Here is a 12,050-nt window from a genome sequence, read left to right on the forward strand (position 1 = left end):
GTCAGCAGAAGGGGCTGGAGAGGCGGCTGAGCAGTTAAGAGCCTTGTTACTCTTCCAGAAGTACCGGGTTTGAGTCCCAGCACCCACATGATGGCTCACAACCATCTGTAGCTCCAGTTCCAGAGAATCTGGTGCCCTCTTCTGGCTTCCATGGCATCATGTAAGCAGGAAGTCATCTGCCTCTGCTGGGGCTGGAGCTTAGCATTGCTGTGAAGTGGTCAGTGGGGTTCTCAGCGGCTTTGCCTCTGTCACCCGCATTCACAAGCATCTCCAGCTACATCCCCCCAGCACTTTCCTCACCACCTTGACCATTCCTTTCCCAGAGCCTTCAGGAAGGCTGCATGCCCCTTCCTTCACATCTCTGACCCTGGTCCCCACCTTCTGCCTTCAGATCTCAGCATCTACCCCCTTACTCATTCATTCCCATTGCATCTGGCAGCAGTCTCCAAAGGTCACACTCCCTTTGAGTGACACTTCATCATCGGGTAGCACTTCAGATTTCCTCTTCAGCCATGGAGGCCTGGGGAAAAGGGCGTGTCTTCACACTGCTCTCAGGAGTGGCAAGGAATCTGTGTTTTGCTCTTGAGAGTCAGTTCCGCTTAGCTGGGAGTCACCCATGAGCCTTCTAATGTGTAGACCCAGCTCTTTTTCTGAGTCTTTTCTCAAGTTGGGAGTGTTTTTGTGTCCTCGTGAGTCTGCCTCTGTAATGTGGTCACAGTCACAGTGTGCAAAGGAAAAGGCTGGCCTCATTTTTCTTATCATTAGTCGGAGTCCTCAGGTCTTGAACCAAAAAAACTGAGTTCTGGTTTCTCTTAGACTCTTCTGCATGTCTGATCTCCTCTCCTGGCACCAGCTTCTCCTCATGAGTCTCCCTCCCTGGTTTGGGCCAAACCAACAGTGTGGCCCTCCCAGTAACCCAGGCCATGAGACTTAGACGCCATGCACTGTCTGCCGACCCCTGCCAATAGTCCTGGCTGGATGTTGTGATGTGGATAGTGTCCACCATGGAGATCCCAGCCGGGTTCCTGAGACTGCAGCTCCTCACACCAGCCCTGTGTCTTCCTAGTCAGCGCCCTGGCTCTCAGTACCTCACATCTGCCTCAGGATCCGTGTCCCACTCCCACTTCATCTGTCTCCACTCCCCAGAGTCTGCTCTGCAGCCTCAGGCCTACTCTCTGTACTTTCCTTCATCTTCTCGCTCCTCTCATTCATCTCATCCATTCCCTCAGCATTCTGGGAGAGAGGGAGCAGCTTGAAAATCAGCAGTAACTGAAAAAAAAAAATCTCTGGAGTGGGGGTTCCTTTACACTTCTTCCCGGATGATGCTCCAGCTTAGGTGATGCACCCAGCAGCTGAAAGGTTATCTCCTGACCCACACAGCACGGTGTCTCCTTGCTCCTCTCCTCCTAGAACCTGAAATGGGGAAGCATGCTTCCCCCAAACTCAACACCCGATCCCTCTGTTTCCAGCCCCCTCCCTGGGCCCAGGCTCTCTTTACATTCTTGTTGCCTTGTGCTTCTGATGTTCATACCTCCTTCTTGGTCTGCACCCAGGATTCTATTTCCCATTAGAAGGGAAATGGAGGGGTCCAGTGAGAGGGGTGACTCACAGCTTTCGAGGTTGGTGCAGATAGGCAAAAGTGAAGGAGGCTGGGCCCAAGGTCCTGTGGCTCTGTTCAAAGCAAGGTGCCTTGTGGGTGTGGCTTTATCTACACTGTGCTATGGGTAGAGAACAGTATTGCTCCAGGTTCCTGGCCACTGCTTACCCACTTTTTCACGGTTTTCGAGGTGTAACGTGAGCCTTGCGGTTCCCTCCTTTCAGATGGCGCTGGCTGTGCCAGGCTGACACGTAACTACCTAGCACAGTTAACCCTTGTTAACTTGACCAACACATGCTGTTAAACCATAACCTTTCCTTTCTCTTCTTCCCTAAGATTACGCGTTACTATCAACCTTCCAATATAAACGTCCCAAATTTAAAAGTCCCACAGTCTTTAAAACTTCAAACGCTTAAAAAAATTGTCTTTTTAAAATAGCTAATCTCTTTTAGATCCAGTCTTTTAAAGTCACAATCTGAACAAAGCAAAACTGAACTCCAAAATGTGTAAATAACACAGTGTTCGCTTGTCAGGGATTCACGCATGATCTCCTGGGTCCTCCAAGAGGTCGCTTTTACAGCTCTGCCCCCGCAGCACGCCATCGTGTTTTCTAGGCTCCGGCGCCACTGCTGCTGCCCTTGGCAGTCATCCCATGGAACTGGCATTTCCAAACTGTTGGGGTCCCTGCTGAAAGTGGGCTGCACTTTCACCAATAGCCTTCCCTGGGCTCTCTTCCTGGTACCAAGCCTCAGCTTCTCGGCATGATCCTTCAGTCCTGGGCACCCAGCTGCTACTGAGCTGCACCTTCATCAGTCTTCTCCTAGCCCCTCACAGCACCGAGCTCTCCTCTGTGCCTTCAAAACCGGTACCACCTGTGATCCTGACACTGGCACGTTCAGCTGACAGTGGGAGGTACACCCTTGGTCGCCTTTGGAGCACAGCCTTTGTGTGCTGACTCTTAGGAGACACTTCCCAGGAGATTTTTATCTCAACGATGCTGGTCTCTTCTCAATCACTGCTAATTTATCAGCTCCAGCTGACCAGCAGCAAGAGCCCAGCAGAGTGAAAGGTTTCACTTCAGTAGTTTTGGTCTCTTGTTCATCACAGCTGATTGTTCAGCCCCAGCTAACCAGAACCATATGATTTTAACAAAATAGCAGATGGCCCCCAACAGTCTTTAAACCTCCCTCTGCAACTTCACAAGCCAGGCCACTGTTTTCTGCAATTCTTTCAACATTAACAGGCCTCTACTTTCCATATTTCCTTCAACAACACTCGTATCTCCAAGCTCCTACAGAAGAGCTCACTGATCTCTCAACACTCAGTGGCCTTTAGCTCCAAAGCCCTTCCATAGTCTTCCCCAAGACATGGTCAGGTCTGTCACAGCAATGCAATACCCTACTCCTGGTACCAACTTGTCATAGTTAGGGTTACTATTGCTTGATGAAACACATGACAAAAGAAACTTAAGGAGGAAAGAATTTATTTGGCTTACACTTCCACAGCACTGTTCATCATTAAGGAAAGTCAGGACAAGAACTCAAATAGGGCAGGAACCTGGAGGCAGAGCTGATGCAGAGACCATGGAGAGCTGCTGCTTACGGGCTTGCTCAGCCAGCCAAGGCACAGCAACACCAACAATGGGTTGGACCTGTCCCCCATCAATCGCTAATGAAGAAAATGCCCTACAGCGGGACCTTATGGAGGCATTCTCTCAATCGAGGTTCCCTCCTTTCAGATGACTAACTTGTGTCAAGTTGACGTAAGACCAGCCAGCACAAGTAGCCAGTCACTCTTGTTGAGATACGATACGTTCCAATATCTGAAGTGACGGATGCAGCCAAGCCCGTAGTCACTGTGCCTCTTCCCATACGTCCATACCCAAGACACAGTTGAGCTTATAGACTAGGTACAGGAAGAGATTAACAGCACAGCTAAGAATTGAATAGAATGATTACAAAAATACATCACAAGAACCACAAAATTAAATACCAAAAACCAAACCAGCAATCACTAAGTGAGTTAATAAACTCAACAGAGAGCTCTCCTAAGAACTACAAACATGGTGGATACTTGAAAAGGGTGATCAGAATTCTTGGGCATCAGGAAAATGCAAACAAACACCCATCTCACCCTAGTCAAAATGGCTACCATTGAGAAAACAAGTGCTGACAAGGATGTGGAAAAGAGGAGCCTCATTCACTGCTGGAATAAATCTGGACTAGTCCCAGCCACTACGGAAGTCAATGTCGAGATCCCTGAGAAAAGATCCACGCCAGGCCTGCGCACACCCCCAAAGGGCTCTCAGTCAGCACACCACAGACACACTTCCACACCCTTTTCATTGCTGCGGTGTTTGAAATACCCAGAAAATAGACAGTCTGGCTGTCTATCAACAGATGAATCGATAAAGAAAGTGTGGTATATGTAAACAGTGAACATTTATGCACCATGAAGAAAATTGAAATCATGTGGTTTGCAGGAAAATGGATAGAACCATAAATCTGTTACGCGAAATAAGCCAGCCTCAGAAAGACAAATGTTTTCATTTTTATGTATCTCTTATGTTTACATCTGTGTAACTTATGAATGCACAAAACTAGAAAGGGGATCATCAGAGGGGAGGAAGAGATAGAATTTTTGTTAGTTTGCTTGTTTATTTCTTTTGGGGGTTTTGGGTTGGTTTGGTTTTGACTTTTTGAGACCAAGTCTTTCTATGTAGCTCTGGCTTGGCTTTCCCAGAACTCTCTGTACACGAGCCTGGCTTCCAACTCACAAAGATCTGCCTGCCTCTGCATCCCAAGTGCTGGAATTAAAGGTGTGCACCACTATTCCTGCCCGGTGGAGGAAGAGATCTTAAGTGAGGTGGAAATGGGAGGGGTAATGGATTCCAGGCAAAAGGAAAGCATAAGTGGGGTCTAACTAGGAAAAGAAAAGGAACTAGCTTTGGGGGAGGAGTAGCTGGGGAAGTCGCACTTGGGAACAAAGTGTAATGAATGACATATCTGTGAGGATGCCACGATGAAGCCCAGCACTTTTTCAAAATGTATAAAAGAAAACAATGTAGTATTTAAAATTATGACTATTCTCTCTGTGTGTTCGCTCTCTCTCTCTCTCTCTCTCCTGTGTGTGTGTGTGTCCTAGGCATACCCTTCTTTTTCTTGTTGGCCATTGAAGGGGCCAGTGCCATTTCAAACCAGATGTTACCTCCCAGCACCCCTCACACTTCTGCACAGGAAGTGTCCCATGGACATTGAACACTGGAAGGTCCTCGGGAGACAGTGGATGCAGTGTGCTGCTAATTTTTCTCACTAAGGACAGATTACCATTATCCCCATCTAACACTAAAAATATTATCTTTGGCAGGTAGCCAGTGAAACTCAGAACAAAAGGGGTACATTCATTGGGATCTGGGGTACGTTTTCCAGTCAGTTGCAGCTGGTTCCACTTGGCAGCCTTGCCAGGAAGCTGGGTAATTTCAAAGCTGTTGGTCTTGAAGAACAGGTTTCTCCTGGGACTTCTGGCTGCATGGTGATTCCTACCTGGAGACTCTCCAAGCCAAGCACCTCAGGCAGGCTCTGCAGGAACAGCCCGGGGCCTCAGCTTGGTGCTTGCTGGAAGACACCCAAAACCACTTGCTACGGAAATGCCACCTGGCCTCGCCCCAGGGATTGTTACCCATAAGAGAGGGCACAGGGTTCAACCGTAAATGCCGCAGAAATGCTTAAGGGCAGTGTCATTTCTGGGAAAATCATAGGTTTCGACTCTAGCCTTATAGGAGTAGCCCAGCCTATTTGTCCCCTCCAGGAAGAGGGCGAGATGGCGTCCAACCAATAGTCAGAGTGCCTCTGAGCACTTTCGCTCAGCTTGGGCCGTTGTTTTTCTGCATATGGAGGTGCGTGTGTGTGCGTTCACGCTGTGTCCACTCACACACTTGTAGAAACATCTGCTTGATGTATTTCTTGTTCCTGCATTTTCCCAAGGGGGCTGAAAGGCAAGATACAAAAGGAGAGCTCCAAGAGGGAGCTGCTGTCGGACACAGCCCATCTGAACGAGACCCACTGCGCCCGCTGCCTGCAGCCCTACCGGCTCCTCGTGAACAGCAGACGGCAGTGTCTAGAGTGCAACCTCTTTGTCTGCAAAGGCTGCAGCCACACCCACCCGGAAGAGCAGGGCTGGCTCTGCGACCCTTGCCACTTGGCCAGGTGAGCCTGGAGGCAGAGCGACCCTAGCGGTGTCTGAGCCCGGTGGTGTCCCTTCGGTGGCTGGGGAAGGGGAAAGACGCTGCCTCAGGCTCATCTCCCCGCAGAGTTGTGAAGATTGGCTCCCTGGAGTGGTACTACCAGCACGTGAGAGCTCGCTTCAAGCATTTCGGGAGTGCCAAAGTGATCCGGTCCCTCTGTGGGCGGCTGCAGGGTGGAGGTGAGGAGGCAGCCGGCCTGGGGAGGTTCCAGGCATGCTTTGATGTTGAAGAACCGTTAGCGTGTGGTTGGCGGGCCTCTGTGTGAAAAGCAGTCCTCAGGAGTCCTCTGTCATGTTCCAGCCCCCTGGGCTTTCCAGCTCTTGCTGTAAACAATTCCAATATTTGAAGTCCTTGTTTTTCTAGGTTTTTTTTCTTCTTTCTCAAATTTTACACCACGTTGAAGACTCATAGCCAGGGAGCTGTCTGTCATTTAGAACTAGCCATCTTGAGAGCTGTAGGAATTTATGCTTCCTGACTGCAATAAGCTGCCAATTTCAAAACTGTCACCATAAGAACCAGGAGGTGGCGCTGTGGGACAACAAAAAAAAAAACAACACAGAGGCCCTTCCTCTTAGGGACTCTCAGCAACCCAGCTAAACAGGTGTCAGCCCCAGGACCCCAAAGCTTCATTCTCCCCTGCTGGGCTCCTGTACACACAGCAGGTCAAGACCAAGCAGGGAAGGGGAGGACACTGTCTTCCTTTTTTTTTTAACCCCTTTTAAGATCTTTTTTTTTAAATGAGAGAGAGAGAGAGAGAGAGAGAGAGAGAGAGAGAGAGAGCAGACTGTACAGGTTCCTAGATGTTAGAGAAAAATACTAGAGCACCTGGAGCTAGAGTTACAGGTACTTGTAAACCACCAGGACCCAGTGTGGGTGCTGGGAAGTGAACTCAGACCCTCTGCACGAACAGTGTGCTTTTAGCAGCTAACCATTGCGCCAATCTCCTGGAGAGGACTCTCTTGAAAGAGGGGGGAAAAAACAACTTAATGAGTAAAGTTGCTGTTCTGAGAACTGACCCAGCCCGGGCATGTGTCATTGCGCAGAGTGATGCCTGTTTCCAGGGCGTCCGGTGGGTTCGTCGTGGGCAGCAGCCTTGGTGTGAGAAACGAAATGACTCACCTGTTGCTAGGTGCCCAGCCATCCTTTTCTTCCCAAAGCCCCACATGTGCATGCAGACAGCAGGATTTACAGCTGTCAACAGTGGGGCCTCTGCCAGCTTCCATTTTGTTTTCCTCCCGGCCAGGACATCTCTGTTCTGTGGCAAGAACATGGACAACCCTTTGGACTTGTGTAACATGATTGATCAGGCATCTAGTGTGACTGGGGCCTGCATAGAGAGAAGTCAGAGCCATATCTGAAAGGATCCTGAAGGCTGTGGGGTGCTTAGCTTTTGATGTCACCCCAGGAAGTCAGCTGATGGTCCCAAAGCCTTTCTGCTTGCTTGGGCTGACACAGACCCCTCCTGTTTTGCCATCCTGCAATGCACCTCTGTCCACCATGCTCTCTGCAGGCTCAGGCTCAGACTGAGCAGGCATGGGTGGCAGGCAGAAGGAGAAAGTCAAGCTGAAGGCCTCCCAGGCCCACCACCCAGGAGTTCAAGATCGGGAAGCAGGTCCCCTCTTTCCCTCAAGCACTTTTCTTAGGGGGCTGTTCATAGCAGCGGAGCCACAGTCAGGATGATGGATGAAAGTCTAAAGTGACTAAGCCACTGTGGACCAGGACACAGCCTGAGAAGCCAGAGCCAGTGGTTAGATAGAAGGAAAGAAAAGACAGATGGGCAGGCATGGGTGGTAAACAGCTGCTTGGCTGGATGGATGAGTAGATGGATATATAAATAGAAGAGAGAAGGGGAGGGAAAGAAACAGAGAGGGAGAGAGGGAGGAAGGGAGGGGAGGCATCTTAGTTAATTTTCTATTGCTGTGAAGAGTTTATTTGGGGCTTACAGTTTCAGAGAGTAAGAGTCCATTACCATCATGACAGTAGACAAGCAGGCAGGCAGGCAGACAGACAGACAGACAGACAGGCTCGGTGCTAGAGAAGTAGCTGAGAGCTTACATCTTGAGTCACAACCAAGAGACAGAGAAAGAATGACACAAATCTTTTGAAACCTCAAAGCCCAATCCTCTCACCCCCCAATGACACACCTCCTCCATCAAGGCACACCTCCTAAGCCTTCCCAAACAGTTCCACCAACTGGACACTAAGTTTAAATACATGAGCTTATGGGGGCCATTCTTTTTCAAACCACCACAGAAACGGGTAGTTAGCAGGTGAGTGGAAGAATGAATCAAGAGACAGTTAAGTGGTCTCCCATTCTGACCCTCTGTGGGTGAATCCATGCCCCTATATATTGCAGGTGGATCTGAACCAAGCTTGGGAGAGGAGAGTGGAGACAGTGAGCAGACAGATGAGGATGGAGACCTGGGCTCCGAAGCCCAGGCCCAGCCCAGCAACAGCAAAGTAAGCCCTCCCCAGGCACTGTCTCTCTCCCCAAATCCCATAGGTCTTCTGCCCATCCTCATGCATCCCAGCTCCCTTACACCTCTGCCAGCCATGCCATACCTCAGCCACCTGCATTTCTCCCCTGCTCCCACCCCATAGCCACCTGGGAACCTCTGTGTCCTCAGTGGCTCCACATCCCCAAGCCTGGCTTCCTCCTACAGAAGTTCCTCCTTCCTACCTAGCTCCTCCCTCCATCCTAAGCCCCTCCCTCCTAAGCATGAGGGCCCAGTGTTCGCTTGAGAACTCCAAAAGAAGGTAAAGATGAACAAATCCCACTATGAGGCCTGTCCTGACTGATTGGTGTTCAGGGGCATTCAGGTGCTGTGACAAAGATGTACAGGAGGGCAGATCTGTGTCCAAATGGCTCAAGGGACCTTCAGGGATGTGGCCCTTGCACCTTTCAGATTATGAAACTCATCTTTATAAGTGGTTGTTATAAAGATGAAAAGACAAATGAGATAAAAGATAAATGAGAAGTTTTTTCTTTTCTCATTTATCTTTTGAGTTGTTTCTGCTGGTAGAGGCAGGCTCAGCAGTGCCTTGGTTTAGGATAGGAGGACAATGGTGAGTCAGAGGGAGGAGGAGGAAGTAGGCTGAAGAGTGTGAGTTTGGCCTTGAACTCTTTGAAGGTGACAGGGCTGTAGAATCAGCTCTGAGAAATGCACTAGGAACACTCTGTTATCTCTTGCACAATATCCAGTTCACATCATTTGCTGAGCTCACAGAATGCAACCCAGCCAATGTCTAGAACATTCTACAATAAAACATACCTTTAAAGGATCAGAGTAATTGTACTGAGGGGAGGGGGTTGTAAAGAAATGCTCACATATAGTTTTTAAAAGATGGAGTGGTCACCTATCTCCACCCCATAGTCAGTGAGCTAATGTCCCAGGGTGCTTTTGTGGTGTGGTACCTTCAGCCCCTCACCAGCTGTCACCCTAGGCAGCACCTAGAAGGCCAAGAACCCACTTTCCTTACAGCTCAGCCAGGACCCTGGGTACAATGACTCTTCTGATGGGGTAGCCACTATGGGCCCCATTGCCACTTCAAGGATCCTTCGGGTCCATTTCTAGCTAGAGGTGGGTGTGCCCAGGAGAGGCTGAGTATGGGGCTGGGGTCTGACAAGTCTTGCTTATCTTACACCCAAGAGGAAAAAGCGCCTGCTCTCCTTCCGAGATGCGGACTTTGAGGAGGACTCAGATCACTCTCTGCAGCCTTGCAGCCACAGCCGGGGCCTTTCCTCAGTCCCTGAGTCTACACACAGCCTGCAGGTCAGTGCGCTCTGGTGTCTGCCCATCTCCAGACCCCTCTTAGGAACCTGAGCCGAAGGGCAGGGGCTTAGGGCCCCAGTTGGGGCTGCACTTGAGGACACAGTGTCTTATAGCCAGGTGGTCACATCAGACTCAAGGCAAGGGGATAATTGGGGACAGGGCGTGGGAGCATAGAATTCAGAAACTTCATATTCTCCCAAGGCCAGCATCTCAGGGTACTGAGTAAAACACTTGGAGACCTAGGGGTGGGTAGAAACCTCAAGCCGGGCAGGAGAGTTAGGAGCCTGGAATGTGACAGTTTGTGCTTGGCCCTGGGAGTGCAGAATGGACAATGGCATCCACCAAGGAGCCAGTCAGGACCCAGCACTGAGCTATGCCTGTGCCTGCCTGGGGCCTCATGCTCAAATTAGGCTGGTCTCGTGGATGAAAATGCTGTTCTCACCGCCCGCTGCTCTTTAGTCATGTCCTTGGAATTCTTTGAAACCTTATCCCCTCATTTCTGCCTTCCAGGGTTGGTTTTGAGATGAGAGTCCATGCCTGGTGTGCGTGACACTTTGATAGGTAGTAAAAATAGCTGTGAGCGCAAGGCCGTGGCAGGTGCTTTTGTTGTGAACCCTTGAGCAGCTCCTGGTCTCAGGCATTGCTAGCCTGAGCTGGGTAGGGTTGGACCTTCTGACTCCTGTGGAAGGGGAGGACAGAGAACAGGGGCCATAGAAGCCAGCCCCTAAGGGGATATTGGTCCATAGGTCCTTCTCCTACAACCTTCCATCCTCCAGAACCTATGCCACTCCACCAGCCAAGGCCAGACTGTAGAGAAGCTGGGACAGTGGCTTCTGGGAACACTCAATACCAAGATCTCTTGGGGATGATGGTTGCCATACAGACCCCTCAGCCCAAGGGCAGGCTTCTCAGGAAAACTCACCTCTACCCTTTGATCTCTGACCTCTGACCATCAAGGACTGCTAAAGTACGCACAGTAACCATGTCCTCTCTCCCAAGAAAGAAGTAAATATCTTTGCGGGAATGTTTTCGAGGCTTCTGCCAGAGTGAACCTGAGCCCTTGGCTGCTCAGAATTACTTCTGTCTCCTGTATGATGCCTGAGCACAGTGTCGCAGGGAACCCCAGGGTCCCAGACATGAAGCAGAAGGGCAGTAAATGCTCTTGGCAGTGTTCGAAGACAGAGATGAGTAGCATGCTGCCAGAGCAGATGGCTGTCTAGTGTTCAGTCGGCCACATTGGAGACCAAAGCTAACAACCCATGTGCTCAGTCCCTCTCAGGTGAGCCCTACTCTGAGGACACCACCTCTCTGGAGCCCGAGGGGCTAGAAGAGGCTGGTGCAGGGGCTGTGGAGAGTCACCCTGGTCCAGGAGAGCAATCTTACAGCCCTTTACCCTCCGGAGAGGATGCTCACACTGAACTGGACGAGCCCGGGGCATCCTGCAAGAGAGCCCTGGGGACCACAGCTATGCCTGGTAGGTGCTATAGCCAACCTCTTTCAGAGGAACTCTGGGGAGGAGGCATCCCTAAGAAGACAGGCCCTCCCCCTAGTATAAATAGACAGACTGAATGATTCTTTCAGTGTGATTGTCCTTCAGCAACCCCCACAGACCCTTTCCTCCCTGGGCTCAGTGCTTCCCTGGGGTACCTGGAAATATCAGGAAAGGGGTTAAGTCATCCCTGGTCCACAATCACTGGTGTAGGGTAAAGACCTGACAATTTCCTCAAAATGTCTACTGTAACCCCCTAGTCCAAAGCTACACTGGGAGATCAGCAGAGCAAGTCCCATTGGGAGACAAGGAGCAAGAGATTTCATCAGACAGTTCAGCTTCCAAGTGAAATCCCCAAGGATGCCTCTGCCTGTGTCCAAGGTCTGCCAGGCTCAGTGATTAAATTCGGCACAGATTAAGTTAGAATAAATAAGTCCACAACAGCACGCACCTTCCACCAGCCATGTGCAGCTGCTCCAGAGAGACCTGTGCACTCCAGCTTCCTTGTTGCTGGTCTTCGGAGACTGTAAACTTGTGTTCCCTGCAGTGACTAGGGACTTAGGGGCTTTGAATAGAGGTGGGTTTCACTTGCTCCTAAAACTAGGAGTAAATGAGCCTGTCCAGCAATAAGAATTTATATTCTGTCCCATAATGGCATGACCGTGGAGCACGTGGAAGAGGCAAGCCAAGAGCAAGAGACCTAGCAATGGCAAGCAAAGGCCCTTATGTCTGGAAAGTTCTGAGATCGGAACCCAGGCAGCAGCTTGTTTCTCACACAGGACTTTCTACATAGCATCTCCTGGATGGGGAGTTGGGGGGGGGGTATCACAATGAAGGTGGTTAGTAAGGAGTGTCGAGTGTGGCCAGCTCTTCTTGTGATGGCACACGGATGTGATTCTACAGTGTGCCACCATGACTTCCCGGACCCTCACTGTCCTGGCAGCGACA

At 50.3% G+C, this 12,050-nt stretch overlaps 1 protein-coding gene across 2 annotated transcripts in view; it reads left to right on the forward strand.

Annotated features, from left to right (window-relative positions):
• The window catches only part of Mlph (melanophilin), a 38,556-nt gene that overhangs the window by 9,940 nt on the left and 16,566 nt on the right, over nt 1-12,050 (forward strand). For both annotated transcript variants that reach the window (XM_021657431.2, XM_060368826.1), the window contains exons 3-7: nt 5,581-5,802; nt 5,907-6,019; nt 8,197-8,300; nt 9,491-9,613; nt 10,883-11,087. In XM_021657431.2, coding sequence (XP_021513106.1) covers nt 5,581-5,802; nt 5,907-6,019; nt 8,197-8,300; nt 9,491-9,613; nt 10,883-11,087 — 767 coding nt within the window. The remainder of the gene's footprint in view (nt 1-5,580; nt 5,803-5,906; nt 6,020-8,196; nt 8,301-9,490; nt 9,614-10,882; nt 11,088-12,050) is intronic.

The sequence above is a fragment of the Meriones unguiculatus genome, chromosome 15 (assembly GCF_030254825.1).
Source record: "Meriones unguiculatus strain TT.TT164.6M chromosome 15, Bangor_MerUng_6.1, whole genome shotgun sequence".
Taxonomy (NCBI): domain Eukaryota; kingdom Metazoa; phylum Chordata; class Mammalia; order Rodentia; family Muridae; genus Meriones; species Meriones unguiculatus.